The sequence below is a fragment of the Pseudonaja textilis genome, chromosome 1 (genome assembly GCF_049901715.1).
Source record: "Pseudonaja textilis isolate UNSWEBS1 chromosome 1, rPseTex1.2, whole genome shotgun sequence".
Taxonomy (NCBI): domain Eukaryota; kingdom Metazoa; phylum Chordata; class Lepidosauria; order Squamata; family Elapidae; genus Pseudonaja; species Pseudonaja textilis.
The window spans coordinates 255,109,069-255,129,570 of record NC_141990.1 but is presented as its reverse complement, the minus strand read 5'-3'; the positions used below and the strand labels follow the sequence as shown (position 1 = coordinate 255,129,570).

The following is a 20,502-nucleotide window of genomic DNA, read 5'->3' as shown; positions in this document are numbered from 1 at the left end:
TGAAGTTGCCATTTGGTAGTGTTATATTCTGGCTGTGCCAGAATGGTTTTTTCTTCATCCTGATTCGTTGGGAGTCTTGGTCTGTGTTTATTGGTCTTGGAGTTTTCTGTATTCTGCTTGATTGGTGTTTCTAATATCTTCTGTCTGTTTGAAGATATGTCTGAAACGGCTGTGAAAGTCTGACTCACAGAGGAACACAATACAGAAGCCTGATGATGGCAGATGAGATATACAGAAACCTGATGATGGCAGATGAGAATCTGCCGAAACGTTGCTACAACTTTAAAAGCACAACTACAATGACATGGGAAAATACCCGAACAAAGCTGAATACCCCATATATATATAACACTACCAAATATATATATAGTGTTATATCAATTAACAAAATAAAACCAGCAAATATAAATAAAAACAAGATAAAAACATAACTTTAAACTCTCACAGATGAATAAATTATAGATAATTCAAACTCCAATGAAGAAAATCAGTAGCAAAAATATTGCAATGACTAATTATCATTGGTTGCCTCTCAGACTAGTGTACAGTTAGGTCCTCGACATACAACCACAACTGGGCACATTTCTGTAGTGAAACATTTGTTAAGTGAGTTGGCCCCTTTTATGACTTTTCTTGCCAGAGTTAAGTGAATCACAATAGTTTTTAAATTAGACAAGCTTGTTGTTAAGTGAACGGGGAATTACCTCAACATGGCTTCCCCATTGACTTTACTTTTTAGAAACTCACAACAGGAGATTGCGTGATTCCATGACACTGCAACCGTCATAAACATGAATCAATTGCCAAGTGTCTGAATTTTGATCACATGACTATAGGGTTGCTACTATGGTCGTAAGTGTGAAAATTGGTTATAAGTCATTTTTTTTCACTGCTACTTTGTAGTAACTTTGATTGGTCACTAAATGAACTGTTGTAAGTCGAGGACTGCCTGTATAAACTTCACAGAATAAAAAAAGATTCCTGAATAGATTGATTAAAAGCATAAGAGGCACAGACACCATGCAAATTCAAAGACTAACCAGCTCCTTTGGCATGGACAACTCTCTCAGGAATCCTTTCTCGATCGAAATGTGCCATCTCATCAGTGAAAACCACATCCTGAACCAAGAGTGGACCTCTTGGACCAACAGTCAGGACATTCAGCTTGTCTGCCACTGGGATTCCAGCTCCTGTGGTTAAGCAATCAGCTTCCTGAGTTCAAAACAAGAAGCACAGTTACAACCTTCTCATCTCCTACGAGTAGATGGGTTCCCTATTGAGTGGCATAAAATATTTATAGAACTTTTGGTGCCAAAACTTTTCCAAGAATACAACAGGAAATTGATAAGGGAATTTTATCACCTGCATTTAATCAGGCTTATGTTACAGTTATACCAAAAGCTGGTAAAAATCATATTTAGCATTCTAATGGTCATGCCATCTCAATGATGAATGTTGATACAAAATTTTAACACAATGTTTAAATAGATTAAAGCAGCGATATGGTTTGTTACTAAAAATGAACAAACAAGATTTACAAAAACTAGATATCAGATTAGTTGTAGATCTGAATAAAAATAAAAATAAATGTGTAATATTATCATTCGATGCTGCAAAAGTCATTGACAAAATACACAAACAGTACATGTATGCTGCACTAAATAGACTTGGATTTCCTTTAGAATTTATAAAATAAAGATATTATATAAGCCCCCTACATCAGGGGTGTCAAACTCAAGACAGATCTGGCCCTTAGGGTGCTTATATCTGGCCTGTGGAGCCACCCTGGAAATAGTGAAGGACTAGTCCACTGTGCCTCTACTGGTGAAAATGGAGCTCCTGAGCTCCATTTTCCCTGGCAGAGGGTTGCAGGAGGCCATTGCAGCCAAAAATGGAGCTGGGGAGTCCATTTTCTCTGGCAGGGTGCTTGGGCCACCACAGGTGCCCCCGACACGAATGATATCTAGCTTGCCATGCCCACCCTAGCCACATCCACTCTGGCCCCCTGAGGTTAAGCACAACCCTAATGCGGCCCTCAATGAAGTCAGGTTTGACACCCCTGCCCTACATCTAAAGTGAATGGTATGCTTTCTCCTAGTTTTCCACTACTTAGAGAACCTAAGCAAGATGTCCACGTACACTCTTTCTTTTTAATATCAGCATGGAACCCTTGGCTTTGCCATTAGACAATATAGTTGAACTCAAATCGGTTGTATTAGCATGTGATTTTTTTTTGTTTAGTTCTAAACCTCATGCTACTACCCTAGTGTTGATGCAAAAGAAGCTATTGCAGAATACTCTATTAATTGGTCCAAATTGGAATTGATACCTATAGGCAAAAATTTGGCTACCCATCCATTTCAGGACTATCAATTCTGTATTTATTCCAAATCCATTAAATGTTTAGGTACATGGGTACAAAAGGTTAAACTCAGCAGCAAGTAATATAAAGAAAATAGAACACTCTCAAAATGAATATTATTCTCAGATTAATTAATATTCTGATATGAATCCCGGTTTATATATCTGGAAAATATTTTCAAAAAATAAATTCTTGATTTAGAAAATTCTTGATTCCAAGAATATCTTTACAGAAAATACAATTACCAAATAGTGAGGGGGGAAGGTTCAGTTTTCTTAATTTGGAGCTATATTGTCATGTTTATCTATTATCAATTATTCAATAATGGAAACCAACAACTGGTATTATTATTTTTTATTTGGGAACTTTGGTTGGATAGACAGTATAAGGATCTCAATATACTAAAATTCTAATATCTCTGGAAACAATTACATCAGAAAATTATGATTGATTATTTTTCCCATGCCAAATAACTTTATGGGAAAACCAAATTTTAAAAATTGGTGAAAGAATGATGATATGGAAGAATTGAATAGAAGTAAGATATTGATTTCAGTTCAATTGATAAATGAAGATAATTTCTAACATGCTCTGTGTTAAGACATCTATCATCTACCAGATGTAACCCAAAGGAAAAATTTACACTTATAACATTTGTTAACAACATTGATTGGGCCAGATTATGAGACACCTAAAATATTAGGACAGCTTGTTAAATCCTAGATAATGCCTAGAAGCCTGCACTATAACAAATCTGCCATTAACAAGCACATAGATTAAACAAACATCTACCGCATATACCCAGATGAATACCAAATTTAACATAGACTAACAATCAAGAAGCAAACAATATCCCAAAAAAAGAAACTGCCAAACAAGCTAACAGTAAACAGCACAATTTAAGAACCACCAAGACCACTCCCAACAATACTGGCAGGGCATGCATGGAGCGCACAATCATGCCTCCGTCCCTGTCCTATTGTCCCCAATTATTAGTTCCTATTTCATGTATTTAAACTTATACTTATTCTTATTTCTATTATGTTGTAAGCGTTTGACTAAATAAATACATAAATAAATAAATAAATACATACATACATACATACATACATACGTAGAATATAACCGTGATGGCGGACCTATGGCACATGTGCCAGAGGTGGCAAGCAGAGCCGTCTCTCTGGGCATGCGAGCCGTCACCCCAGCTCAGCCACGCATTCGCGTGCGGCTCCCATTGGCCATGCTGCGCATGTGCGGTGGGGCACAAGAGTTGTGCACACATGCACAGGGGGCAGGGCGCATGCATGGGGTGTGCACGCATTGCATTTTGGGGATGCAGATGTGCACACTTTGGGCACTTGGTATCGAAAAGGTTAGCCATCACTGGAATATAAAATGAGAGCAAATCCCATTCTGTACCAATACTGATAATGCCACCTAGTTTGGATAATGCAAGAAAACAACCAAGTTCAGAAAGTACCAAGAACTCCTCATTTTAACCAAAGGTGGTATTCAGCAGGTTCTGACCAGTTCTGGAGAACTGGTAATGGAAATTTTGAGCAGTTCAGAGAACCGGTGGTAACCTTCCCCCTGGAATGTGGTGGGAATGGAGATTTTGCAGTATCTTCCCCAGAGTGGGATGGGAATGGATATTTTACAGTATCTTTCCCATGCCACTCCCATAAAGCCACACCCACCAAGCCATGCCATACCCACCAAGCCACATCCACAGAACCAGTAGTAAAAAAATTTGAATCCCACCACCGATTTTAACCCTAAGCTACCAATATTTTCCAAGGTAAATGGAATCTCTGGTTATGTACAAAAGACTGGTGTAGCATAGAAAAAATAAATGTATGGTTCTTTACACATAATAAATTGAAAACCTAATTGCACTTGCCATTTATGAGCCTATTTCGTGTGTGTGTGTGTGTGTGTGTAGCATTCAGCTTTGTTCAGGTATTTTCTCATGTCATTAAAGTTGTGCTTTTAAATTGTAGCAACGTTTCCGCAGAATCTCATCTACCATCATCAGGCTTCTGTATTGTGTTCATCTGTGAGACTCACAGCCTACTGCTGTGCCAGAATGGTTTTTTCTTCATCCTGATTTGTTGGGAGTCTTGGTCTGTGTTTATTGGTCTTGGAGTTTGCTGTGTTCTGCTTGATTGGTGTTTCTAATATCTTCTGTCTGTTTTGTAGCTTTTTTTGTCTTGATTGGCTGGCAACATTGTGTTTCCTGTATTGGAGGCTTTTAGTGCAGCTTGGCTCCGAGTAAATGGACGGTTATCATTTATTAGGAAGCTAGGTTTCATCTAGGTGCCTGGTTGGGATGTGTTTGAACTGGAGGTATCAGGGGGAGTCAGTTTGTGCCCAGGTGTTTGGCTGGCTTGTGGTGTGGAGATTTTTTTTGAGAGTGCAGGCTTCCAGATAATTGACAGTCTGGTGGAGTCATCTCTTCTATTCATGCTTTCAGGTCTTTTTTCAATCTCTATGGCTTCTCTGATAATTCTGTAGCTGGGGTTTTCTATAGTGGCTAGGGTTTTGGTACCATTGAAGTTGATGCTATGACCTGTGGCTTTCATGTGGCTTTCATATATATATATATATATATATATATATATATATATATATATATATATATATATATATATATATATATATATATATATTTTGTGTGTGTGTGTGTGTGTGTGTGTGTGTGTGTGTATATATATATATATATATATATATGTTTTCTGAGGTTCTCATGGGTATTTGTATGTGGATCTTTGGTTGTTCGGGTTTTCTCCCGCGTAAGATTCAAGTATCTAGGCAACGTTTCGATGAAGTCTCATTCATCATCTTCAGGCTTCTGTCTCCGGCTCTGTGCTTCTCAGAGTAATGTGAGATTGCAGCTGCTTCCTCCTTTTAACTGCCAGTGGGGGTGGGACTTGATTGGGTGGGGGCTTGGCTGTGTTCTGATTGGGTGGGGATGTGTTCTCATTGGTAGGGGGTTTGGCTGTGTTCTGATTGGTTGGGGGATTAGCCGTGTTCTGATTGGTTGGAGGCGTGTTCTGTTCAGGTGGGGGCTTGGTTGTGCTCAGGTTAGTCTTAGTTGCTGGGGGATTTGAGCTGGTGAGTTGTGATCTTGCTGTTTGGCTTCGAGTTTGTGGTCCTTCTGCATCTTCATAGTGGGTGTCGGTTTGCTTCATGTATGGCTCGGAGGGGTTTGAAGTGGGTAGTGATGCAGCTGCCGTGCAGCTTCTGGTCCATGGTCGTGTCTCATCTTCTGAGTGGGTGGGAGTCTGTTTTCTACATGGAAGTGTGGTGGTGGCATCTTGTGTGGCTCTCATGGGTGTGGGTCTGGTGTCCTTCTTCATGTTAGGTACTCGTCTGTTCATGAGGGCGGGTTTCCAAATGGCTGGAAGGCGGGAGGTGTCATCTCGTTTGTTCATGCTGTGTGGGCGTTTTTCTATCTCTATGGCTTCTCTGATTATTCTGCTGTTGAAGTGTTCGGTTTTGGCGATAGTTCTGGTATTTTTAAAATCAATTTCATGTCCTGTGGCTTTGAGGTGTTGGACCAGGGAAGAGGTCGTTTCTTCTTTTTTGATTGAGTTCTTATGTTCTTCAATGCGTGCACTTATTCTTCTGTTAGTTTGTCCAATGTATGTGGTAGGGCAGGCAGTGCAGGGGATTTCATATACTCCTTGGTTTTTCTAATTCGATTTTGTCTTTGGGGTTTCTTAGGATGGTGGATATTTTTCTGTTTGTGCAGAATGCTGTTTTGATGTTGTGTTTTTGGAGGATCTTGCTAATTTTGTCTGTAGTGCCTTTTATATATGGGAGGAGGGCTTTGCCGTTTTCTTGTTCTCTGTCTTGGATTTTGGTTGGGGTTTCTTTTTGGATTAGGTGGGTAATCTTCTTTCTTTGGAATCCATTGGCTGCAAGTACATTGGTGAGAGTGTGTAGTTCGGTTTTTTGGTGTTGTTCATCGGCTAAGCATTTTGTTCTGGAGATGAGTGTCTTGGCTACGGAATTGATCTGTGCTGGGTGGTGGTGTGAGAGTGCATGTAGATAGCGGTTAGTATGTGTTTTCTTCTGGTAGATGGTGTGTCCTAGGGAGCCATTGGATCTTTTGTATACCAAGACATCTAGGAAGGGAAGTTGGTTGTTGGCTTCTGTTTCCATGGTGAATTGTATTTTGGGGTGTAGGCTGTTGAGGTGTGTGAGGAAGTTGTTCAGTTTTTCTTTCCCATGTGGCCAGATTATGAAGGTGTCATCTACGTATCTGAGCCAGAGTTTGGGTTTGTGGTCGTATTTTTCTAGAGCTTGTGTTTCAAAGTGTTCCATGTAGAGGTTTGCGATGACAGGTGAGAGGGGTGATCCCATGGGTGCTCCTTCTATTTGTTTGTATTTTTGTCCATTGTAGGTGAAGTATGTATTGGATAGGCAGTGGTTGGTTAGATCTAGGATGTGCTTGGGGGGGTTGTATTGTATTGTACTCTGAGAAGCACAGAGCCGGAGACAGAAGCCTGAAGATGATGAATGAGACTTCATCGAAACGTTGCCTAGATACTTCGAATCTTACGCGGGAGAAAACCCGAACAACCAAAGATCCATATATATATATATATATATATATATATATATATATATATATATATATATATATATATATATATATATACACACACACACACACACACACACACACACACACACACGAAATAGGCTCATATCAAGTATGCTCTAACTCAGGGCTGTCAAACTCCTGGCCCGCTGGCTACGCCCACACCCATTTTAGTGAAGGGGAAAATAAATCACGATACGTCACATGATGCTGTGTGACAACATGAGTTTGACACCCTTTCTCTAACTAATTGAGAGCTCTTTTGAGTGTAGCCATTTGTTTTGTGATGAGCGATTCTGTAATGAATGATAGCCATGTTCAATAGTTTTCATCCAAAGCAGGAAATAGTTGTTTGAGTTCAGGAAACATTGCACAAGATACAACTCTCTCTCACTGCCTTATAGCCATGTCCTTTAAACATCTTACCCAAAACACATAAATTCCTGCACTTGAACAGCACTTATGCAAGCAGAAAACTATGTTGTTCCATTATGAGAAACATTTCCCTGATCCTGTGACACAGAAATCTAATAATACCCTTGGGCTGAAAACTTTATTTATTTTATTTATTTATTTTTATTTGTCAATTGCTTACAAGTTAATAGGTATAAGTAAAAACATACTTATGAATGCATGGATACATATAAGAAAAAGAAAAAAAGAAACAATAGGACAGGGACAGTAGGCACGTTGGCATGCTTATACACCCCCCCTACAGACCTCTTAGGAAAGGGGTGAGGTCAATAGTAGACAGTTTAAGGTTAAAGTTTTTGGGGTTGGGGGAAAAATCCACAGAGTCAGGTAGAGTATTCCAGACATTGACCACTTTGTTGCTGAAGTCATATTTCCTGCAATCAAGTTTGGTGCGATTAACCTTGAGTTTGTATCTATTGTTTGCTCTAGTGTTGTTATGGTTGAAGCTGAAGTATTCTTTGACTGGTATGACACTGTAATGTATGATTTTATATACTATACTTAGATCGGACCGAAGGCGGCATAGTTCTAGGTTTTCTAGGTGTAGAATTTCGAGTCTGGTGGCATAAGATATTCTGCAATGAGTAGAGGAGTGGAAAACTCTTCTTGGGAAATATTTCTGGACTTTCTCAACTGTGTTAATATCTGATACGTAATGTGGATTCCAGACTGATGAGCTGTATTCAAGTATTGATTTAGCAAATGTTTTGTATGCTCTAGTTATTAGTGTAATATTACCAGAGAAAAAGCTATGTAAGATTAGGTTAACAACTCTTAACGCCTTTTTGGCTATGTAGTTACAGTGGGCTCTAGCACTTAGGCCATTAGAAATGAGTACTCCAAGATCCTTCACAGAGTTTGGATCATATTATGAAATGCTTTTGAAAAAGCTGTTGTTCTTAGAATTGTGGTTATTTCATTTGCTGACTTTAAAGTCTGAAAGGAACACCTGTCTAGGGAGGGGGGAAATCCTTTGATGTCAGCATAGCTTAATTTAAAAATAGCTTTTTTCTTTAAAAAAATATTTTATTGTTTTAAAATAGATTTTAAAAACCCACAAATATAAAAATGCATGCATTGTCAAAAAATGAAAAAACATAAAGTGCTTTTTTAAAAAAATAAAGAAAAACACAATAACAACAAAAATGGTATATATTATTTTATATGTAAATAATTACAGCTCTATATTAATATATCTATGTATTATCTAATGCAATTAGTCAAATACATATATATTTATAATACATTTATATAATTATCATTTTTAATCTAGTTTATATAAATAAGTTCCATATCTCATTTGAGTATGTATGTATGTATGTATGTATGTATGGTATTCAGCTTTGTTCGGGTATTTTCCCACGTCATTATAGTTGTGCTTTTAAAGTTGTTAGCAACGTTTCAGCAGAATCTCATCTGCCATCATCAGGTTTGTGTATTGATATACACAAGCCTGATGATGAACAAGCCTGATGATGGCAGATAAGATTCTGCCGAAACGTCACTACAACTTTAAAAGCACAACTATAATGACGTGGGAAAATACCCAAACAAAGCTGAATACCATACATATAAATACCCACGAAAACTTAAGAAAACAAATATCAGGCCTCTACAGGGAGGAAATAAACAGCCAGACCAATACACACTTGCCCTAAAAAATAACATTATGCAATTTCAAATGAGAATTTTTCATTTGGTTTCATATCTTTCATCATTCATGCAACCTTTGTGATTCATGGTTGACTAGGGTGGCATTTAGCAACTGCTGATTTATCTAGGTATTCATTCCATCGTGTCAAACAGGACAACCCAATGCATCCCACTCAAAAGGCAAGGTACGAAACAGGATCATGCCAATGAATCATGTAGGAATTACTGGCAAAGTGGGCCCTACTTTTTCATCTCAAGGAATTATTCAAAAATTTACTCAGTTCAGAAACAATATGGATAAAGTATCTGGGTAACTTTAAGTAAGAAACTAAAGTAGTGGGTTTTTTTAATAGTGGCCAGAGACAGATACCAATTTAAAGTGATACTTTATTTTTGTTTAGTGACAACAAGTGGAGGATTTTTTGACATTAATAAAATAACTATGTGCAACAAGATTCTGGGATGATAGATCCAAGTTTTGTTATATTGCAGCAGTGTGCAAATTAAAAGTGTGTCAAGTCAAATGTACAAGAGAATATCTATAAATACATTTGTCTAGTTGCATGCTTCAGGGAAGTTTCATTTGAGACCTTATAAAACAGAAAATATTCCCACACATCCAAAACTCTTGATAAATCTGTTTTTTTACTACCATGCTACATGGATAAGAAAGCCATTAAATCACCTTCCAAGGTGGCCCCAGGGTACCACACAATATCATAAATCCTTAAGTTCTGTTATTAAATTGTAATTCTTAAATATGAAAATTATGGAAAATAACCATAGCATATAAATGCAGTAATCAAATTAACTACCTTCAAATTTAATTAAGTTTTAAAATGTTAATGTAACAATAATGTAATATAACAATAATTTGATTTATTATGTGCCTATAAGAAAAGATAGCACTTCTTTACAATAAAACAACAAATCTAACAAAATCCGTTTTGTCCAGACCCTAGTTACTAAATTTGTATTAATGCATTTATCCAGTTCTGGGTTTCAGAGCAGTTTCATTTCCAGACTGCACAAAAAGTAGAAATATTCCTATTCTGTCCTCTATAATTACTGACTGAATGTATAATGGCAGATAGATAACTCCACAAAGCATCCATATAAAGTCTCTTTATTGGTTCATCAAGCATCCTCAATATAACTTACAGTTACATCGAGATACATCTCAATTTCCAACTCTTTGCACAGCTGACTTTCGGATGTAAAAGGATAGTTCTCCTTTCATTCCAATATGGTGGAGCAAGGGGGTGAAGCAGCAGCATGATGCTGGGTTCAGGCAAGAGTGAAGGAACCTCCCCCAACCCACCAAGGGTCAATTCAGTGACCAATCAGGATTACAGATGTGACCACATGACATGGACTACATTTCCCAGGATACCTTAACTACAATTACCATGATGCATTCCCTTAAGGGAACAGCTCCCAATTCCTAACTAACTATACTAATTCCCCATTAACTATATACTGTCTGGACATCACAATTCCAACACTGCAAAGTGTTTATCTTTCATTTCTTTGCTATAAGTACCTGCATAGACATTACTCTATACCTTGGTTATTACTTATACTAATGAGGTGCTAAAATCTTCATAATGGATTTCTTTGTTGCTTTGTTCACTTATATAAAGTTGCAATAAAGTATTTAGAGAGGAACCTAAGGATAAGAGATGTCTGCATATTAATTTATTAAGCCAGGATTTGATTTGGGAACATGGCCAACATATTTAATTCAATGGCTTACAAAATACCTTTGGGGTGGTATAAGATAAATTATGCTTTTTAATTATATGAACCCACGATAGCATTGTTTATACACCCATTTAAGTTACCAGTATTTTTAAAATGTTTCTAAGAGGTATATGCTGCAGGCAACCAGTCATACCTTGAATATCAACTTCTTATTTTACCATGTTTGTGATTTTTTTTAATCTATATAATTTACAAGCACTTCCTCATACAATGGGATCTCATAATTAAATTAAATAGGGTTGACTAGTGATAGCAATTCTTAATGTGCGTTTACACTGCAGGGCAATAGCCCAATGAGAGTGAATTTAATTTACATGCAATCACTTTATTTCAGTTGCAATTAAGATATTCAGTACAATTTTAAATTTAAATTGTCTTTTCTATTTAAAAATATATTCTTTAATTATAATAACAAAAATATACTGCTTTAAAGCTAAATATATCAAGAATTTGAAGCCCACCAGAAACTCATAGTAATAGCACTCTGGGTGCTATTTTTTTCTAATAAAATCAAAAAAATTAATTACAAAATTCATCTCTCATTGTTCATTCCATACACATGGCAAGATACTAAACAGGGTACAATTCTGTAATATTCATTCTATTAATCAGGTTTAATATTTGATTCATATTAACTCAAGTTTCATATTAAATCACGTTTTATATCTCCAAAATCTTTTTATACTTATTTTTCATTAAAAATGAATTTATTACTACAAACTCTGACACCATGATGTTAATGCTACTTGGAAAAAACAGCAATCAGGATGCTATTGTGAGCATGACCAGTTATACAACATCCATATTGATAGTCCTTGCTTAACAATAGTAATTGGGACTGAAATTTCTGATCCTAAGCAAGGTATTAATGGAATCATATGACAATTAGTAATGGAAATACACCCTTCCATTGCTGTTGTTATGCAAGGAACAAAGCTGGTTAAGTAAGGATATCTGTGCAACTTCCTACTGGCTTCCAACAAACAAAGTCAATGGCGAAGGTGGCAGGAAGTATCAGGTGTCTTGCAAGCAGGCCAATGGATAGGTAAATGGCTGCCATGGAGTGGGAGCTGGGGTTGTTTGTATGTATCCAACATGGCATCAGGAAGTGCTTGCTGCTGAGTGCGGGATGGTATGTAGGTGGTTGGTGTGGCTGGGCTGGAAATGGCTGCTGCCAGGTGCAGAACAGTATGAGAGGTACTACAGTGCTGCTGCAAAAGCACGGCCAGGCCAGGTACTGTGGAGTGCACAAGCAACTTACAAAAGCAATTTGCAACGTTCTTTGCCATTGAGTTTGAATTTGCTTGTGGGAAGTTGCCAGAGGTTACAAACGGCAACCACGTGACTGCAGGACACTATAAATATCAAAAGTGTGGGCTGCTTGCCAGATAATATACGTGTGCATGCTGGCTGGAACTTTGAGAACATGTCATAAGTTCCACTTGTTCAGTGCCATCGTTTGAATGGTTGCTGAATGAGTGGTTGTTAACTAAGAAATATCTGTATATTTAAAGTAAAACTGGTGACACCGTATCTTATTATCTCCTCTAATAGGCAAAGGGTATATTTCCAAGTATGAATTTGGGGCAATAAATATTCAATTGCAACAGCAGAAAGAGATAGGAAAGGCTTTCTTCATTTATGTCACCCTCCCATTCTAACTGCTATAACAATTTTCCCTGGTATTTCAAAAGGAGTTTGAAGTGTCTGTGGTAGATTTTCTGATAAGAAAGAGATGAGACATGGAATTAATCCCTTGAAGTTGCCTAGCCACCTTTTCTACCATTTATCACAGAATATAGATAGGTGGGAGCAAGCAGGGCAAGGGTGCAAATCATATTAATGGATTTCAGCACAATGTATAATCTTTATAATGAACTCACATTTAATAAGTTCTATGTTCTAAAACAATTACTATACTTTTACTGGAAGCAACACTTCTGTCCAGTAAAAAAAAAAAGAATCTTAATTGAATTGAAACCTTTAATAATACAGTATCGAATTACTTTCATCTATTTAAAATGATACCTTCAGCTCATTGAACAATCCTCCCAACCTCTACTTGTTACACATACTCCAGATCTGCCTTGCAGGTTGCAGGCTAGGAAGGGAGCAAAGGAGAGAACAGCAAAAGAAACTTATCCTACAAACAGAAGATCAATCATGTACTGCTATACACAGCACTATATCTTTTGTACAATGTAGCTAGAATTATAAAAACACCGAAAATATTTAAGCTGAAGAATCACCTGCTTGTATCCTCATGAGGTCTATTAAATTTTACATCAAAATCTTAAAAAGTCCTTTAAAAGATGCTGAAGGGAATATAAATTTCAACTTTGTAAACAAATACATTTGATTGATAAGAGGAATCAACTTTAATGCTTTTCATTCTATTTCAGAATGTTCAATCAAAATAGCCTAAAATAATTAAAGATCCCATAAACAGAACAACATTGACTATCATAGTGTTGACTTTTCCTTAGATTTGTTTATGCTTGCAGAGTTTTGTTTCTTTCATTCAATCATGTCAGATTCTCAGAGACTGTGGGACCAGTCCCTAAATTTTTCTGAAGTATGGTAGTTTGCCATTGCCAGCTTCCTAAGGATGAGACTGACCGACTAGCCCAAGGTCACCCAGCCGGCTCTGTGCCCAAGGCAAGACTCACACTCTCCCAATTCCCAGTCTGATGCCTTAACCACTACACCAAACTGACTTTCTTGCAGTTTATTATGTTGTATTAAAGTAATTACTGGTTATGCAAAAACAGAAAAGAAACTGCATCATCTTAATTTGATTCTCAAGAGCAAGATGAAAATGACCAGCGTACTTCTACTTCTGTTTCAACTCCTACCCTCAAAACGATGCTATAGAGCACTGCGCACCAGATCAACTAGACACAAGACAATTTTTTCCCAAACGCCATCACTCTGCTAAATAAATAGTTCCCTCAACACTGTTGAACTATTTACAAAGTCTGCACTACTATTACTATTAATCTTCTCATCCCGCCTTATCACCCATCTCCTCCCACTTATGACTGTATGACTGTAACTTTGTCACTTGTATCCTTACGATTTATACTGACTGTTTCCTAGTATGATTTGATTGCTTATTGTACCCTATGACTATTATTAAGAGTTGTACCTTATGATTCTTGACTCTTGATGAATGTATCTTTCCTTTTATGTACACTGAGAGTATTTGCACCAAGACAAATTCCTTGTGTGTCTAATCACACTTGGCCAATGAAAAATTCTATTCTGTTCTGTTCTATTCTATTCTTTTTTCTTTTTTTTTTTTTGTAAATTTTATTTGAGTTTTCACAAAAAAAAATACAAATAAAACATTTTTTTTGAAAGTAGAGTAAGCCCGGGTTACATTTCTTTGTACAGACACAAATTCAATTTCATGCTCATTTTTATGTTCTATTCCATATCTTATTACTGTTTTACATTTTCTACATAGCTTCTCCCCTCTTTTAATTTTCTCATTTTTATTTTAATTATCTCATCTCAATTCAAATCCTTATATTTATATTTGTTGTCTGTCCTGTTTCAATTATCTATTATCTTTTCTCATTAAACAAAGTTTCTCCTGTAGTTGCTGATTGGAGTATGACACCTTTATATCTTTTAAGTTTATCCATTTAACTCTTATTTAGGCTTCAATATATATCTTAAAGTAATAACATTCAATATAATACATAACTTCCATTCGGATTCTGCTTGGTACATTCTTAAAATACACACTATATTCTTAAAAAAAGAAAAAAAATATAAATATGTTATTAAAACAACACATATACACGAAATAGGCTCATATCAAGTATTCTCTAACTCAGGGCTGTCAAACTCCTGGCCTGCTGGCTACACCCACACCCATTTTAGTGAAGGGGAAAATAAGTCACGATACATCACATGATGCTGTGTGACGACATGAGTTTGACACCCTTTTGGTTTCATATCTTTCATCATTCATACAACCTTTGTGATTCATGGTTGACTAGGGTGGCATTTAGCAACTGCTGATTTATCTAGGTATTCATTCCATCGTGTCAAACAGGACAACCCAATGCATCCCACTCAAAAGGCAAGGTACAAAACAGGATCATGCCAATGAATCTTGTAGGAATTATATATGCTTTCTCTATATCTTATTTCGGTCCTTTGTAACTTCTTTTCCTTTCCTTCTTCCCTCTCTTCTTCTCTCTCCCCTTTTTACCCCCTTGTCTCTCTACCTCTATTTCTCTCTTCTGTATTCCCCTCTTCTGTTGCTTTCCAGTATTATACTTATTTTTTGAATTATTTTTCTTTTCTTTGGTTGTTTTTTTAAGTCTTAAATTCTCCATTCTCTTTTCCCCCTTTCCTTTTTCTTCCCCACATAGAATTACTTGTTCATTAAAGATGGCTTCTTCTTTGTCCCAGTCTTCTTGTTTTGCAGACATTTCTTCTTGTTTCTCATAGTTCCAAATCTCCTTTTGTAAGAATTGAAAAACGAAGCCAAAAGAACCCCTCCCTTCTTGTGCATCTTCTTTGTACTTTTTAAGTTCCGTTTTCAATTCATTCAGAAGTAGTGCCATTGTATAAATTTTTAAACAACCACCTGATTAATTTTAGTCATTCAAATGCAATAACCAAGAATCCAAGATCACCAAGTAATCCAAATACACCCAAGCTGTTTCTTTTTGCTCTTTTTTTCACTTTCTCTTCCTGGGGTTCTACTGTTTAGTTACAAAGTGTCAGTTAAAATGTATCTTTTAGAAGTCTTGTTGAAGTTTTACTGTAGATTCTTTTTAATTCCAGGCAGTCTCCTCACTCTTTCCAGATCCTGCCCTTTTATTCTTTTTCTCTCCCTTCCTGCTTATGAAAAAAAATTTAGTGTCCAGAAATCTTTATTATCCCTTTGACATTTTGTTTTATTTTCAGCTTAATTGCCTATTGATGTCAAACGGATTTTTCCGATTTCTTATTTAAGTCTCTTAGTTGTCAGTATAGGGAACGGGAGAGAAGAAAAAAAAAAACCAAACCTTTCCCTTTTCACTTTCCTTCGCTGCTTCCGACTCTTCTCTGGGAACGATGTTATTTTTTTGTAAGTTTAAATTCCAGGGTACCTTAGTTGTTGCTTTTGCAATTAAACCTGGTCAGCCAAAACTTTCACTTCTTATCTTCCTCCTGCACATTATTTTCCAGTCGAGTTCTTCTTTGAGGTGGCCATTTCTGACCACCGCTGTAACCGCCTTCGGGAAAGGGAGTAATGGCCAGCTGAGGAGGAAAGATGCGGCTCTCCTCAACCCTGCTGGCAGTCTCCTCCCTCTTCACCACCTCTACGGGGTGGCTTAGCCCTGAAACCAGCCGGCTCGGGGTGCTCCAGCAGCGAGCCCGGACTGAAACCACGCACGATAGCGGATTTCTGTCTGTTGCCAAAGGAACTCAAACTGGAAGGCTATTCTGTCCTGTCCTGTCCTGTCCTGTCCTGTCCTATCCTATCCTATTCTAGATTCTTCATTTATTCCAATGGCTAAAATTGAAAAATATATTTTAAGTCAGAATAAAGCATATGGATTTAGGCAGATTTCAATTTTTACTGGACCACTCTTATCTGTTGGGTTGATACTAATTCTTCTTTAAGATTTCTTTCAATCCAACAGATACCAGTGGATGAGTATAAATTTATTTCTCTTGAAGATAGGTTTCAAAAAACTTGGTATGGATGGATTGTACCAGGACCTGCATTTTCTCCTTGTAAGATGGTACCGTGAATATCATATACCGTATTTGACAGAATATGGTAGATGTTGAGAAAGAATTTTCCTTCCTGATAAAAATAAGTCATTCTAAAAAGTGCAGTTAAGAATTGTTTGTCCCAAAATACAGTAAGCTACATTAGACTAATCTGTAAGAAAAAGAAAATGTGTCACTTTTTTTCCAGAGGTCCCTCAAAAATCCACAACAGTTTGCTCTATTGCAAGGGTCTCCAAACTTGGCAACTTTAAGACTTGTGGACATCAACTTCCAGAATCCCACAGCCAGTTAAGTCAAGAAGTTTTAAAATTTCCAAGTTTAGAGACCCTGGTCTAGTCTAGTGGTTAAGGCATTTTGCTAGAAACCAGGAGACCATCCAGGAATTCTAGTCTCTCCTTAAGCATGAAAACCAGCCAGATGACTTTTTGTTAATCCATCTCACCTCATAGGTTTGTTGTGGGGAAAATAGGAGAAGGAAGGAGTGTTCCGTATTATTATCATTATTTAAACTTTCCACCTGGGGCTACTCTACTCACCGGTTTACGATAATAAAAAGGAAGAAAATGAAAGGATTCTAAATGGTAAAATAGAACAATAAAACAATAAAATAACAATAAAACAATAAAATAAGGGGGGAATTCACTAAGGAGAATACATCAATACAATGACCAAAAAGATGGACAGATGGGGTGCAGAGTGCAAGGGGGAAAGTTGAAACTGCCATGAATCCAGCATTCACCTTTCAGTGAAGCTCTCCCATTTGGTCCTCAGACCAACTGGCAGACCCAGATTGTATGCTTATCCCTTTGTATGTTTGTCCCTTTGAACTTTTTATAAACTAATAAAAGCAGGACTAAAACAAGGAAAAAAGAAAAAAAATTACTTTTTTCAACCTTTATCTACTTGATATTTTTAGTTGCATTATACTTTACAAGCAAGGAACACACTGCTTAGCTATGGCAAAAAGAAAAAGAAAAAGAAAAAGAAAGATGTAGAGCATCCAAACCAGATCAAATCTTATTTCTGTCTACTCTCTTCCCCGTGACTAAACCTACTGCAGTTCCCTCTTCCCAATTCATCACATATTCCCACTCCGTTTTGCTGCTATCTGTTGTCCCATCACAAAATACTGCACACGCTTCTCCTCGGCTCCAGTAACAATATATACTGTTACTACACCACGCTATTCCACGCTATTCTATTCTTCGCTCTCTCCCCGGATGGGCTGCCTGGTAGAAACACAGACTCTGCCGGGACTGGGTGGGAGGTGCCCGTCGGTACCTGCGAGCCCCGCTGCTCTTGCCAACCCGTCAGCTGCTCCTTAGCGTAATCCCGATTGCCGGCCATTTTGAGAGACTCGGAGACCCGCGATCCGAAAGAGAGATGGGACGCTATCGGCTGGGGAAGCGCTTATGCCAAAGATCTTTATTGCGAAAAGCGGGTCGAGTCCCCAAAGCTGCACCGCTCGCAACCACCATCGTTAACACCCGGCTCCAACCGCTTAATATAAACCAGCTGCTGAAAATTCAACGCCCCCGCGGCCCCGCCTCTTATTTCTTCATTAGTCACCAAGTTTCTTCTCTGATGCTTATTGGGTGAAGAGTGAAATAACTGATATTTTGGATGCTTGCAAAGGAACATTTGGAGGCAGGGTAGTTGGCCAGCTTGCGGACTTGAGGGAAAAAAAACGGTTGGAAGGAAGGGAGAAGGGGCTGCAAAGCGACCGGTCGAGTGGCCCCCCCTTATTATTTACATTTGGCAGGTAAATGTGCACATCAGCATGGCTGCAGCCTAACAGCACTTCCACTGGCTGCAGCCACAACTTCGCCAAATTTAATTCCCTCAGGAATCAGGAGTCCCAGATTTTGGTTGTATTCTAGAAGTTAATCCATTTGAGCACTCTGGTTCAAAAATTGTTGCCCTATGATGCACCATTTCACCCAGTTGAAGGTCCTGACGAAAGCTTTAGTAGTACGTAAATAGGAATCGTCCTCTCACATACTGTAGGTCCTATTATTACAATCAATTGATTTCAACTTACTCTTAATATAGGCACCATTAATTATAGGCACCATTCATTGACACACACTTACACACAATTATCTACCTAATATATAAACTTTTGGTGGCTAACAAATAAAACAAGTATAGCTAGTCTTTGTGTCTATGGAGATTTCCAGTCATCCAGGCCATGGTTGTCCCAAAGATGCTTTTTTTCAAGAGGCAACTGGATTTTCTGGTTTTTCTTTGAAGACGTTTCGCTTCTCATCCAAGAAGCTTCTTCAGCACCCTCGGGGGAAGCTAGTCTTTACTTATTGACCATTCCTTCAGTGACCATTCAAAGTTGTGACAGTGCTGAACAAGTGACACATGATCAAGAAGTTCCAACCATTACAACACCCTTGCAGTCACGTGAGCACCATTTGTGATCTTTCCTGCCAGCTTCACACAAGCAGTCAATGGGGAAGTCAGCAAGGAAGGTTGCAAGATATTCTGATATATCTTCCCCTTTCCTGCATGCTGCACCATGCCTTCATAGGCCTTCCTGTACTCGCATTCACCTCACAACTACACCCTGTACCTTCCTTGTTCAAGTTTGTAGGCCGTACGGTTCTGATGATTTTGTGATGATGGGTGAGTGGTATTTCACCTTTATATAGAGAGAGATTAATTATTAAGAGGGAGTTAAAGGGCATTTGCATGTCATATGACAGAATTATTATGTATAGAATTCTATTTTATTGGTGGGATGGCATTCTAATACTTCAAGCATACAGTTCTTCCTCATATTTGCATCTAAACTTTTGTATATTGGAATACAGTCTTTTCATGTTTTACTGCCATTATGTTTTCCATTTGTTTTCATTTTAATTTAAATTGATTGTTGTAATGATTTTTATATAGTCTTCATTATTGCTATGTAGACCAACTAGAGTCACTATATGACATAAGTGGGTATATAAATGTAAAGCAGCAATCAAAATCATTTATCAAAACTATGAGGTTGCTTTCTGAGGAGTAGTGTTCTCATATATCCCTTTTTCTTGTTGTCCTGAATTCTTGCCAGTTGTAAATTAAATATTTCCCAATTAAGATCTTTTATTAATGCATATGAATACATTGCATCCATTGACTTTGATCTATATTTTACATACATTTGATCTTATTTATTTAATCATATTTATATGCGCACTGTCCTGAGTGATCCTGGGCAGCTTACAATAGAGTAAAAGCATACATTTCAAAACATTAAAAATGCTAAGATTAACAATAGTTAAATAACAAGTTAAAATAAAGAGCAGATAGCATGGAGGTGGACTTTTGTCTATCATTTAAATAAACCACCACCAGCATAAAACACCTTATTGGGGCCCCAAACCAACAGGCAAAGCCAGATTTTAATGCTCCTCTGGAAGGCCAGAAGCTTGGAGGCAGGTTTCACCTCCAGAGACCTTTCCATACAAAACGTGCTCTATTGAGCCATAGTTCTTGCATCTAGATATATAATTATCTCTTTCATGGGATTATAATTAATAACAGACTCTTTGCTACATGCTATATCCACAATATGATATGATAACATAAGAAAACCGTAGGCTGGAGGTACCAATTCACAATCAGAAATCAAATCTGGCATGTCTCATGTTAGGCATATTTCTTTTTACCTCTGCCTCATCACCTTTTAAATCCAAGCACGCTGACAACTGAAGGCTGATTTAGAATTGCTCACAACTGCCCTTAGGTATCACCACATACCTACGCTGTGGAGGGCTGATGAGTAAGCATAGAATGCAGATGGCTGCAGATAAGCCAACACTAACATCTTCCAAATCCCAAATTGGGTGGAGGTACGTATCCTGTGTGCAGGTTGGTTAATCCAACTTCCTATTCTGTG

At 37.5% G+C, this 20,502-nt stretch overlaps 1 protein-coding gene across 1 annotated transcript in view; it reads right to left on the bottom strand.

Annotated features, from left to right (window-relative positions):
* Positions 1-18,086, bottom strand: part of LOC148128158 (catalase-like) — a 48,657-nt gene extending 30,571 nt beyond the window's left edge. Inside the window, exons 1-2 of the mRNA XM_026707037.2 lie at positions 17,889-18,086; positions 1,041-1,212 (exon numbers count right to left, since the gene is read on the bottom strand). Of these exons, the coding sequence (XP_026562822.1) occupies positions 1,041-1,212; positions 17,889-17,954 (238 nt within the window). The 5' untranslated portion in view covers positions 17,955-18,086. The remainder of the gene's footprint in view (positions 1-1,040; positions 1,213-17,888) is intronic.
* Between the last annotated feature and the right edge of the window lie 2,416 nt (positions 18,087-20,502).